The sequence below is a fragment of the Mytilus trossulus genome, chromosome 12, assembly GCF_036588685.1.
Source record: "Mytilus trossulus isolate FHL-02 chromosome 12, PNRI_Mtr1.1.1.hap1, whole genome shotgun sequence".
In the NCBI taxonomy this organism is placed as follows: Eukaryota; Metazoa; Mollusca; class Bivalvia; order Mytilida; family Mytilidae; genus Mytilus; species Mytilus trossulus.
This window is the reverse complement of record NC_086384.1, coordinates 16743661-16757709: the sequence shown is the minus strand read 5'-3', so window position 1 is coordinate 16757709 and position 14049 is coordinate 16743661. Positions and strand designations below refer to the sequence as shown.

The 14049-nt window shown below is 32.1% G+C and overlaps 1 protein-coding gene across 1 annotated transcript; it reads left to right on the top strand.

The window, feature by feature from the left end:
* Window positions 1-5292: 5292 nt before the first annotated feature.
* Window positions 5293-6351, top strand: LOC134692261 (uncharacterized). The gene has a single exon (XM_063552712.1). It carries the CDS (start codon window positions 5293-5295, stop codon window positions 6349-6351), a length of 1059 nt encoding a protein of 352 aa, XP_063408782.1.
* Window positions 6352-14049: the final 7698 nt, after the last annotated feature.

Below are 14049 nucleotides of genomic sequence, written 5' to 3'. Positions count from 1 at the left end.
ATTATTTGGGGCAAAGTCAAATTGAAGTTGTCCATAGTGCAAAGAATTTACTATTCTTGAAATATGTACTACTTATCAAGGAAGTGCAACTGTATTATATATAATGGTATTGCTATTTATCAAGGTTTGGTCTCAACTTTATTCAGAGTTCTGAGGTATCTGCTCAAGTAAACTACCTTCTCCTAAACAGATACAAGTAACCTCTGTTTTTAAAACATTTCTATCACATAAGAGTTTATTAAAAGTTCAATAACATTAATCTTAACGTTCTAATTTTTGTTTTTATTTACATTGATACAGTGTACATGTTATCTCAAACTAAAAAAGCACGCATTAATAAATATAAATTTGGAAATTGCTAAATTTTCAAAAAAGATAAGATAAATCAACACGACAATAAACACGCAAAGCATAAAGGGAAATTGGTTTTCTTTTTGTTTTGTTTGATTTTATAGAACCAAGTTACTTACAATGTCTGAAGAGCCGTCAAACCTCGAAAAATATTCATGTCAAGCGTTAAGATTTCATTTCCGCCCAAAGACCTGCAAAATAACAATTTAGAAATATATTTCTGCATAAAATTTATTATTATTTGTATTCATGTATGACTTAAATGATATATGCAAAATATAACATATTCATGTTCGGCTAATCCACATCAGACGAAAACCACTGCTGGTATTTACCGTAGCCAACACCCTGCTGTAGGTAATACCTACAGTTGATTAACTGTTTCGGGTATCCACCTCATTCTATAGTTTATAGATTTATTCTGGGAAATATAGTTCAAATTGTTGTTAAGTTGGCTCGGGTGTCTTTCTCCATCTTGGATTTTGAAGTAGCAGATAACGGTTGGTCAAGATCTTTAATAAAATGTGCAAATTTTGAGAGTAAAATGTAATGCATGTGTTAGACTTTTGATGTAAATATAGAAAATTATGTGTTTTATTCGGCTGTAATTTCTAAAAAAACAGCCATATTTGTGTTTGATTTTTTTTCTTTCAACTTTGCCAAATAAAGGGAGATAATTTAGATAGTTGGAGAGATAACTCAGATAAAGTAATTTTATAATAGAAAGTGTTGTGAATTTAACTATTTTAATATGTAGCAAGAAAACAAGTCTTCATTTTCTTATCTTAAAGCATGTTAATAGAGCTATCTACTCACATTTTGTTTTTAAATTATATCATGTAGTTTTCTTTTTATCACACAAACTTAGATTTTCCATGAATAATCTATACAAAATATTACCACTTTGCACAACATGTAGCATGAAAAAAAGTCCGGTGACCCATACCTTTTGTTATATTTTTGAAAAAAGCATGATAAAAACCTTCGTTTTGACAAATTATTAAAAATTCTATGAAATAAACGACCCTATTACCTTAATATTATATGGAATTCTGTTTGCAAACTGGTTGAAATAGTGTATACATACACACAGATGTTTATTATACCATAATATTCTAACATTTATCAATCATGTATGACTTTAATGATTTATACAAAAGATAGAATGTTGATGTTCGGCTAAAAAATACTGGTCTTCAAACAGTTTAACCTAATAATCGATCATAAATTTGATACAAACAAAATCATCATAGAGATCATATTTACAACAGCTTCGTCGTAACAAGTGTTGGCATATGTTAAAAGTAAAATCACAAAAAAAACTGAACTCCGGGAAAATTCAAAACGGAAAGTTCCTAATTTTCTTCTGCACTCGATATTAAAATCATGTGTTGATCATTTCAATCTCGGGCGAAGATATGGTTTCATTAAATGTCTAAGCAGATAATAGTTTCAAAATGATGCTGGCAGACATTTCAGTCCATAATTTTGAATTCGGTTATCTGTTTTTAAAGTCATATGAAATGAGTGACTGGTGTCAAATAATGTTTATCCAATTCGTGAACCAATGTGCATGTATATATCATAAAATAAATCTTCTGTGCACGATTTTCTCATTTTTTTACGTATCCATGTCGTATAATCGTCACACAAAACATTTAAATTCCGTTTCATCTGCGCATCTTGTAAGTGTTCTACTACCAATCTGTCAGTACTTCTAACTACCTCCCTTACTTCTATCAAAGAACTTGTTATTAACTTTTGTAATAAAGCTAATAAAAATAATGGTATTTTAGATATAAAAAAATGCTTTTGATGGTCCATTTAATTCTGTTGACAATTATGATTTTTCTACTCTCTATACTACACTTACACACAATCTTATCAAGAAAAAGTTTTCATATTTAATTAAATTGTCTTTTGAAAAATCTCATTGCAAATTTATTTGCTGTAACTCGTTTAAAGCATTTTCCTGTAACGAAAAAGGAAAGTATGCTAGATACACTTACTGTAAATGTGAATATATGATGGAAACTTTAAATTTTCTCCTGGACAACATATATGTACGTTTCGGCGATAAAGTGTATCGACAAGTAGCAGGTATTCCTATGGGCACTAACTGCGCCCCTGTAATAGCAGATTTTTTCCTGTATTGCTATGAATCTCAGTTTATGACCAAACTCAGTAAAAACACGTCATTGTTATATTTGGTTGATACATTCAACAATACCTTCCGTTATCTGGATGACATTTTTTCGTTAAATAATCCAGAGTTCTCTAAATATACTTCCGAAATTTACCATAACGAACTTACTTTAACTAAATCTAACATAAACAGCAGTAATTGCCCTTTTCTAGATTAAGACATTTCAATCTCTAAAGGAAAACTGCATACTAAAATTTACGACAAAAGAGACGACTTTTCATTCCCTATTGCTTATTTTCCTTTTTCCTTGTTCCTTTGGCTCCATCGTACGGTGTTTAAATATCCCAACTCGTTCGTTATGCCCGTGTGTGTAGTGATGTCACTGGTAAATTATTAAGTCAGGGATTTCGTTACCATAAATTACGTAAAACTTTTACTAAATTCCTTCATAGATACAAAGATTTGATTAGTAAATTTGACTGCTTAAAAACGGTATTTCAAATCCTAAATTTTACGGTAATATTGTACTTAAAGCGCAGAAATCACTATGTGATCCGTGTAAACTCATCGAAGTTTGAAATAAACTTATTAGTAAAGGTTATCTTACCAATGTTGTAATTAGATCTTTAAATATAGTTTACATTGGCACTAATATCGATTTTGTCATCAGCAAATTAAAACATAACTAAATTTGTATTCTTTTCAAATGGGGTGTATATAGACACACCCACGTTGATTTTGATCTATAAAGAGGTTAACTCCTAACTATCCTACTGCCTGTCGATACATTTATTTTTGGCATTGCACAAGTCATGTCTTCTTTGACTGTTCATGACGTTAAAATACTAAATCCCTGGGATGTGTTTTAGTTGATTTTAAAAAATTGGACTCTAGTAAAACTTAGACAAGAACTAAATACAAGAGGGATAAGAATTCCACCAAATACGAGGAGAATGGCATTGGTCAGACTTTTCCGCGAGTCCAGAGAAAATATTAGTTCCGATGCGGGGAGAAACAACGAGGGCCACGCTGACACCATATTGGGAAGTGCGCGATCCCAGAATTCAACTGCCACAGACACAACAACCGACAACGTGCACGATGACATATTAGGAAGGGCGGCATCCCAAGATGCATCTGCAGAAACAAACAACAGAACCTTAATAAACATTGTTTCAAGACTGTCAACTACAGTGCAGTCCTTGCAACATAATGTGACAACACTAACTGGCCAAGTTAATACCCTTATTACACAGAGAACAGTGGACGCACGTGAACAGACAACAACAACGCTAACCGGAAACACGTGGATCTCTACTTTCGCTTCAACCGGAAATCAACTGAGAAATGAAGAAGTCAATGCCAATGGTCTGAACTTCAATTTGGAGACAGCATACTCTGCTCTGAAGAGTAATGCATTGCCAACGGCTGCAGCAGGCAGCGAGGAACAAGCTCTTTGGAACAATCGTTTTGTTCAAACACCAAGAGGCTATTCAGCCGAGTCTTTGCCATTCGTGGAAACAGTAACACCCCAATTAAGGAGAAACATCATATCAGGTATGGACATAAACCTATCCTCACTTCTAATCCCGTATTATGTGGGAATGGGTACAACAGACGGGGAAGATAAGAGTGAAACTTCTAGTTATCATACGAAACCTGACCCACGGTTAAACAGATCTTTGTCCATTGGGGAGTTTATCCAAGCGTTTGGGATTTACAAGAACATAATGTGTTCAGCGTTCCCCAACAGTAGGAGTGAGCTTGACACATATGAGAGAGACATTGTAGACATGGCATCGCGATACCCTGGCAATGGTTTCTACGAGTACCATTAGAGATTTTCCCTCGATTCAGCTGCACATTTGCGATACAATAATATGGCAGTTGATTGGTCCATACGGAACAATACCTTATTTTGTTATATATTCACAAATATAAGGCCTAACACATGTAATATTTGTGGCAGTACCTTTCACACATCAGGATTTTGTTCTGCAACTCAAAGGTCATCAGGAAATAAAATGAATGATTCTCAGGATACATATGGTAGTGAAAGGGTTTTTCATTCTGGAAGAGAAATTTGTAACAATTTCAATTGACACAGGGATGCATTCTGCCACGCTGTAGAAATGCCCATGTGTGTTTGGCTTGCAAAGGGGATCATCCAAAAATCAACTGCCAGCAGACAAAAAACGAGTTTCAGGAGCCTCAAAAGAACAGGCCCCCACACACAGAGGAGAAATTAGAGACACCTGAAAATTTTGACATGTCTGTCTCTACACCTGTTAATATAGATATTTTGGAAAATGAATTATGTAGACATCCGGACTAAACTTTTAAAAATTATTTGATAAACGGGTTAAGATATGGTTTTCACACTGGGTTAAAGACTCTCCCATCAAAGTCTATTATTTGTAAAAATTTGAAGTCAGCATCTACAAATCCTACCTGCGTGTCAGAATTACTTGAAACTGAAGTGTCAAAAGGATACCTCATTGGACCTTTTAACAATATTCCTTTTAGCAATTATCGCATAAATCCAATTGGTTTAGCCGAACATAAATATAGTAAGAAAAGGCCTTTAATTGTTGATCTTTCAGCACCACATGAGGATGAGTACAATCCAAGTCTAAATGAACTTATAGATAAGAAAGAATTTTCTTTACAGTATGTTTCCATTGATGATGCTACTCATACTATAAAGCAGTTAGGTAGTAAAAGTTGGCTTCTGAAAACAGATGTTTGCGATGCGTTCAAAACTATTCATCTTAAATCAGAATTATGGCCATATCATGGTATACAGTGGAACAAAAAGTTTTTTTAAGAGATTAGTGTTTGGGTGTAGATCAAGTCCCAAAATTTTTGATACACTATCCAGGGCTGTTCGCTGGATAGCTAGAAATAACTATGGTATTGTAAATATTTTACATTTGTTAGATGATTTTTTAATTATTGTACCTAGAGCAGATAATGGTCAGCTAATAATGAGCAATGTGTTAAAAATGTTTTTGGGTATACCTTTGTCAAAAAAGAAAACTGAAGGTCCTTGTGTCATTTTAGAATATTTGGGTATTTTTCTTGATACTATAAAGATGGAGGCACGTTTGCCTAAAGAGAAAATTACAAGAATTCAAGAAATTATTGAATCTTTTTCTAAACGTAATACATGTACCAAAAGAGAACTTTTAAGTCTGCTAGGACACTTAAATTTTGCAAGCAGAGTTATTTTACCAGGCAGATCATTTGTGTCTCACTTGATTAAGCTTTCAACAACTGTTCAAAAATTGTCACATCATGTACATATTAAGAATTACAAATCTGATTTGGCAATGTGGTCTCAATTTCTTAAAAACTGGAATGGAATATCTTTTTTTATTAATGATGACATTATTAAAGCTGCAGACATTCAACTTTACACAGATGCAACACCCACATCGTTCGGGGGATTCTATCAGGGAAGTTGGTTTCAAGGCGAATTTACACCAGAACTTTTACATGAGCAAACGTCTATGGCCTTCTTTGAACTGTACCCTATAGTGATGGCCTGTGCTCTATGGGGTCACAATTGGAGAAGAAAACGAATATTGTTTTACTGTGACAATTTAAGTACTGTAGAGATTATCTCCAAAGGAAGATCAAAAATCCAGAGTATAATGAAACTTGTGAGGAAACTAACTTATCTCTCTGCTCTATATAACTTTGTCATTCATGCAAAACATATTGCTGGTGTCGAAAACACTGTAGCAGACTCTATTTCTCGTTATCAGATGAGGAAGTTTCGATCACTACAACCACTGGCAGATCAAGAACCAACACCTTGCCTGAAGCCATCCCAGTTAATGATGAGTTGATTCAGCAAGTTGAGGAATTATTGGAAGCCAGCCTTTGTCAGAGTACAAAGCAAGCTTATATGACTGGTGTTAAATGTTTTCAAAACTTATGGTTATGAATGGAACAGACTGTTTTTTAAATGCATTGCCATTTATAGATGAGAATTGTTTAATTTTGTTTGTTGCCTTTTGTAAAAATTCATTAAAACTAGCACATTCAACTGTTAAATTGTATTTAGCAGGTATAAGACACTACTTTTTAAAACAGGGTCATTCAGGCCCGCTAGCAAATACGGTTCGTTTGCAGTGCATTCTAAGAGGTTTAAAAAAGTCTCAGTGTAATATACGTCCCAAGCGAATGCCTGTTACATCTACAATTTTAAAAGAGCTATGTAAATTGTTGAGGTCGGGGGTATTTTCTCCATTGATGGATTTAATGCTAGAATGCGCATTTAATTGAGCTTTTTTTGGATTCCTCCGATGTGGAGAATTTCCTTGTCGGAGTAATGATTTTTCTAAGGATAACATTGTGTCAATTCAAGATATTTCTCTAGATGGGTCACTACAAAATTTAGTTTTCCATTTACATTCTTCTAAGTGTGATCCATTCAGGCAAGGTGTTAATATTACTATTTTTGAAAACAATGTTTTTCACCCTGTAGCTACTTTGAGTAAATATATCAAATTCAGAACTGATTTAGGAGCTAAGCCTCAGTCACCTTTGTTCGTTAATGATGCTTATGACCATACTCCCTTATCAAGGGATAGATTTATTTCTTTGCTGATAAATTTACTTTTTAGACTTGGGTATAAAGATGATAAATTTTTTGGGCATTCATTTAGAATAGGAGCAGCTACATCTGCAGCTGCTGCAGGAATAGAAGACCACATTATTCAAACTCTAGGTAGATGGTCATCTGATTGTTACATACGTAATATTAGAACCAACCCTAAAACTATACATGCAGCTCAAGATAAAATGTGTTTTTAAGCGAACATTTCTCTTAGAAGATTTTATACATCATTTCATATTATTGGCACATATTGTGAAGTTAAATATATGTATATGTACAGATTTTTTTTATATTTGTATTAGTTTTTTACTTGTTTTATCATATAGATACAATGTACATACATTTATAAGTTACTATTTTTTTACATATTTGATGTATCTTTTCTTGGGGGCTTTCACTCTTTAATTTCGCTCATTTTGGCCAACATAATTTCAGGGAAATTACTTTCCCCCAATTCATTTATACATATTTAAAATTATTAAGTACATTTGTACACCTGCTGGCATCAACCGCAGGATCTATTTTTATTCGCATTAGGTAATCTGCTGGCATCTACCGCAGAATCTATTTTTTATTCGCATTCACCTGCTCGGATCTACCACAGGTTCTCGAAATTATTTTTGTCTGCTCGGATCTACCACAGGCATAAGTAATATATATTTTTTCGTATGTTGTGTCTGCTCGGATCTACCACAGGCATAAGTTATATATATTTTGTGTATGTTATTCTTCAAAAACTGTAATGAGTAGCCCCCTAGAAAGCCAAATGTTACATCAAGGTATTAATATGTAAATGTTTTACTATTTAGTAAGTTTTTTTTTTTTTTATATGAAAATGTTTTAGCTCTTAGTGAGTTTTAGATTTTTGTTCTAATAAATAGTTTAGTTTTATATCTTATCTTAGTTATATACAGTTAGTAATTGTAGTTTTGGTAGATGTTGGTTTGCCAAGATTATTCAGGACCACAAGCGACGGTACACTCACTATCATACATACTGGTGCCCTTAGTAGTTGGCAGAATGAATATTATGATGCTATATTTTGGTTGTTCTATGCAAGGATCAAGCTATTAGATATGGAAGATTTGGTATGAGAGCCAATGAGACAAATCTTCATAGTATCAAATTCTGTTTTAAGTGGGATATTTTTCTTGTCTAGAGAATGATGTGTAAATTGCCCTTTTCGAGATTTAGACATTTCAATCTCTAAAGGAAAACTGCATACTAACATTTACGACAAAAGAGACGACTTTTCATTCCCTATTGCTAATTTTCCTTTTTTAGACGGCGATGTTCCTTTGGCTCCATCGTACGGTGTTTAAATATCCCAACTCGTTCGTTATGCCCGTGTATGTAGTGATGTCACTGGTAAATTATTAAGTGAGGGATTTCGTTACCATAAATTACGTAAAACTTTTACTAAATTCTTTCATAGATACAAAGATTTGATAAGTAAATTTGACTGATTAAAAACGGTATTTCAAATCCTAAATTTAACGGTAATACATGTATTGTACTTAAAGCGCAGAAATCACTGTGTGATCCGTGTAAACTCATCGAAGCTTTAAATAAACTTATTAGTAAAGGTTATCTTACCAATGTTGTAATTAGATCTTTAAATATAGTTTACATTGGCACTAATATCGATTTTGTCGTCAGCAAATTAAAACACAACTAAATTTGTATTCTTTTCAAACGGGGTGTATAAAGACACACCCACGTTGATTTTGATCTATAAAGTGGTTAACTCCTAACTATCCTACTGCCTGTCGATTTATTTATTTTTGGCATTGCACAAGTCATGTCTTCTTTGACTGTTCATGACGTTAAAATACTAAATCCCTGGGATGTGTTTCAGTTGATTTTAGTCTCTGATGCATGATTTTTTATTATTAATTGTTTTTGGCTTTAACTAGCTATCAGTAACTGCGAGTACTCTCAAATCTTACTTTCTTGTTTATTTGACCTGTTGATACTATTTGTAATGCTTTTTTTTGTAAACAGAAGACTAATCAGTATTTCAAAAATGCAAAGTTTCAACAGTTAATTTATGATTATGAACATATCAATGATAACTGAAGTCAACACAAAAGTGCTGACTACTGGGCTGGTGATACCCTCGGGGAATTACAACTCCACCAGCAGTGGCATCGACCGTTAACATTTTTTCCAACTTGCTGATTTGGTCTTTTTTATTCTTACCTTTTATTTTACAATAGTCTCTAACTTCAATTTTGAAATTGTCCCATAGAATGTCAAGTTCAGTTTTAGTGTTTGCCTTGTTTTTATAATTTTTTATTATCTTATTAATTATTTCAATGTAGTCTTCATTTTGAAGTACACTACTGTTAAGTTTCCAGTATCCCCCTCCTTTTTGTCCTCTACTTAAATTTATTTTTAAAGAAACACAGTTGTGATCTGTGTTTTGTAGTACTATTGGTCTTATATCACATGAAACACAGTTTTTGAATACCTCAGGAGCAATTAAAAAATAATTTATTCTTGTCGACTCCGATCTATCTTTTCTACTCCATGTATATTGAACTTTGTTTGGATTTCTGTTTCTCCACATATCACTTAGTTGAAAGGACTTTATAAGTTTATTTAAGTTGTGAGCAGTTTTTTAATTTTTTTGGTGCTTAGATTTGCTTTTTGAATCAATATGGGATAACATTTCGTTATAATCTCCTCCTAGAATAAGTTGACCCAAACTTTTTTCTTCTATTACAGCATGTACAGTTTTAAAAAAAATATTTCTGCTTTTTGGTTTATTTGGCGCATAAATGTTAGCTATTGTTATAATAGTGTCATCTAATTCAATATTAACAAGCAATAGCCTTCCCTCATTATCTTTATAGTCATCTATAATTTTAAAGTTTAGTTTTTTTTCCAGCCATATGGCAATACCCCTTGAATTGCTTGAACCATTACTTAGTATAAGTTTGCCTTCAAATTCAGTATTTAAATGATTTGTCAAGTTATCTGTAAAGTGTGTTTCTTGCATAAGAAGAATGTCACATTTTTGGGTTTTTGATCATTTAATCAATCTTTTTCTTTTATCAGATTGTTGTAAGCCTTTTCAATTTACTGTACAGATATGAAGATGTTTGTTTAATACCATAGTTGGGGAGTATTTTTAATATTTATTTGTAACATCCATTATGCTTCAGTAAACTTAGGTAAATCCCCTTTGGAGTGTTAATAATTAGGTTACATTTTAGTTGACCTTCACAGAGACTATAAATAGACATTTTTCTAGGTGTTTTATTTTTAACACTATTCCCGTTGTTAAAGGGACTTTTATTTATTAATCGACTTGTTCTTTGTATTATAAATAGGATCAAGATACTTATAATTATTTTACATTTGTAACTGAAGGTGTTTAATGTGAAATCATTACAAGTTTTACACTTATCAACTTTATAAATAATGTTTACAGAAATTATTAATTTTTTACCTGTACTTTTTGTGTTTAAATTCATTCTACAAAAAGGATGATTTGTCCATCCTGCGTATTTAATTTTACTGGTTTTACATGTGTTATCATGTAAAAAAATAGCACAGTTTATTTCTATTAAAGACATACAACTACAAGTTGCATTCAAAAATTAGAAAAATGTGTTGTTTTCTTTGACTTCAAAGGTCATTATTTGGGTCATCCTTGTGACTTCAAAAACAGTCATTGACATGTACATCATAACTTGAGTACACTCAGTGTCTGCTGGGATCAAATAAATATAAACACATATGCACTTCAACTTGAAATACATATTCAAAACATATTTAAAAAGAACCATTTGTATATACACATGCTTGCAAAAAAACATACATGTATAACAAATAAAAACAATTTTGTTATAAGAACAAAGCATGAGAATCAGTTTTGTTAAAAAAAGATTCACTGGGAAATGACATCGTTCAGCAGAAAACAAGAAGAAGGGGCCCGGGTGCAAGTTTAGGAATTTGACCATATTAATTATCGTACGGTAAGACTAGATATCCCCTATTTTGAAAATTATCACACCAGTCGGAATAAGTAAAAACCTTTCAAATTTAAGAAAAGGAAATGAACTACATAAATATACTGGTCATAAATTCTCCGCAGTGTCAAGCAGTTAGTCAACGACAACAGTTGACACAAAACAATTTTACATTTAAATTAATTAATCTTGAAGTTCTCCTAGGTTGCAACAATCATTTGATATTTATACTTCATATATTTTTTTGGATTATACCAAATAAATTATTGACATAAGTGATGTTTCGCGATCATGAACCCATCGCTACATTTTGCATTCCACGTTTTTGTTTTTTGTTATGGTGTTTTCTTTCACGTCCGCAATTTAGAAGTTAAAAATAGAACAGAAATCTTTAAATACACACATGTATAAATAGTATATTGTTTGAAGAGTTAAACCTGGGATATTCTCCGAATAAAAGAACATTCAGTGGATCCTTAAAAGAATTTTCTTTGTATTGATTCGTTTAGTTTTATCATCAAGGAAACAGTAATATAGCCTGTATAGGTAAAAAAGTTAACCGAATAAAAAATAGACATGTACCCTGAAAGTATATCGATCATGTCTAGATCATACTACTACTATATATCTACTAAAAACAAATATGCACACACACTGTTCCTCAAGTAAAATGAAAATTCCGTAGGTAGTCAGTACTTCAATAAGACAACAACCAGACAACAAAACCAGGCAGAATAGAGACATGTACCCTGAAAGTAGCATTTCAACTTCAATATAGAATAGAACAGTTTCCAATTCTATTTCACTGAATAACTTGAGGGTCGAGAACAATATTCTATCGATCATGTCTATATCATACTACAACTATATCTATACTAAAATCTACTAAAAAAATATATGCACACACACTTTCTGTACCTAAAGTAAAATGACAATCCCGTAAGTAGTCAATAATTCAATAAGACAACAACCAGACAACAAAAATCAAAATCAAAAGGAAAAGTCATCGATAATGATATGAATTTTTTTGTAGATGGCCTATAACAAAACACACAATTTCCAGTCAGTGTTTTTTGTTGTTAGGGAGATTATTCTGGTAGCCAAATTAAACATTAATATGTACATCTGTTTGATGTCATGTCTCAACCTCCGTATCTTTAGTTATTTTGTAAATGTTTTACACGATGTATCACCTTACTATAAAGACAAAGTCTCGAGAGAAAGCGAAATTCAGAGACAGAAACACATTAATTTTTTGTCACATATTATTAGTCTAAGATCTAAAAGGGGATTTTAGAATAAAGGATACTGGCTAATGTAAAAATTTAACAAAAGAAATGAAGTTTGCAAAATTATAAAGAATAAAATAAAATGATAAATTAATATAAAACATATCACAGACAAAAAACATGTAGAGATTAAAGAACTAATTTTATTATAGAAGAATTTTACAATTATTTTTTTTGAGGATTTACTAGAATAAACGTTATATTTAAAGGTAAAGAACATTTAGGTTCACACTTCATGTATGCAGACTCTTATATATAATCGTTGGATTATCTCCGTGTGTTCTGTGATAAAAAAAAATATCACTGGTCAGTTTAAAGGATGTTGTAAGTAATGCAATTTATTCATTTTTTTCCTGTTCCCTTAAATTCCATTTTTATTGAAGAGTTTAAATCAATCAACATGACCAAAGCCTTAGTTTAATTTAGTTTCCTGTTATTACTACCCCCCTTTTTTGTCGCATGTTGTGTATCATGTACTGGTTCTGTATATGCTTCGAGCAAACCCGTGAACACTGTTGGAGCCAGAACTTTAATGTTTCTATAGACTTGTATACAATAATTTTTATACAGATAAAAAAAGATGTCAGTTTGTATGCGTGTTTTTCTGTTAACTTGCAGATGTATTTATAACCGCACGACACTGTTTCAAGAATTTGTAGAATCTGATATAATGTTGCTTATATATGCCATGTTATGCAGCAGTATATGGACAGAATACGTACTGTCGTGATATAGTGCCAAAAACAAGCTATTACATGTCCACCTGCTAAAGTTACGGTTTTAAGTGGCTTAAAATCATATATATCGGAACGGGGAAATAATGCAAACAGATGACATGCAAGATAGTCGAAGAGATTTACGAATTGGGTACCCAAAAATGAAAAGTTCAACTATCTCCTATAAGAGCAAATAATATTAAAAATCAAAACCCTGACCACATGCAGACCTTTCGTAATTTTGTACAAACGGACAGCAAAGTGAAAACTTCCTAGGATTTAAACTGTATGAGGAGTTGTGCGGAAAAACTATATAGATATAGGAAGATGTGTATATCCATAATGGGACGGAAGCGCGGACGGACGGACAGATGGACAAGGGTAACACAATATGACCCCCCCCCCCCCCCCCCCACTTTCAGTTTTAAAAAAATATTGCTTCAATTTTATCTTTTATTAAATCAAGCCATAATAGGAATGATTAAATCTATTTTTATGTTTTTACTATTTTTTACGTGTATGTACTTACAAAGTGTTTTTGTCTAAATTAATATTTTTCTTCAACATGTACATATTGATAATGAACATATTGGGTTTTTTTCAACATTAAATTTTCTTTAAAATACGTGTCTATAAAAGACGGTATGATTTAAATTGCAGAATAAAAGGCAAAAAAAGAAAAAAAAAGAAAAGAGAATAATGGGTGCTAAAATATTAGGAATAAAGAAAACTTTTACAACTGAATTCATTTGTTTTGTATGATTGAGTGGAGGATCATGTGTTCATAAAAGACATAAAAAAAAAAAAAAAAAACAGAATATGGGGTATCTATCTATGTCACAAAATCAGTACATAAGCATGTGTGTTCGATCTTACTATAGAAGTGTTTAACGATCTTACTATAGAAGTGTTTAACGATCTTCACATGAACTTGATCCTT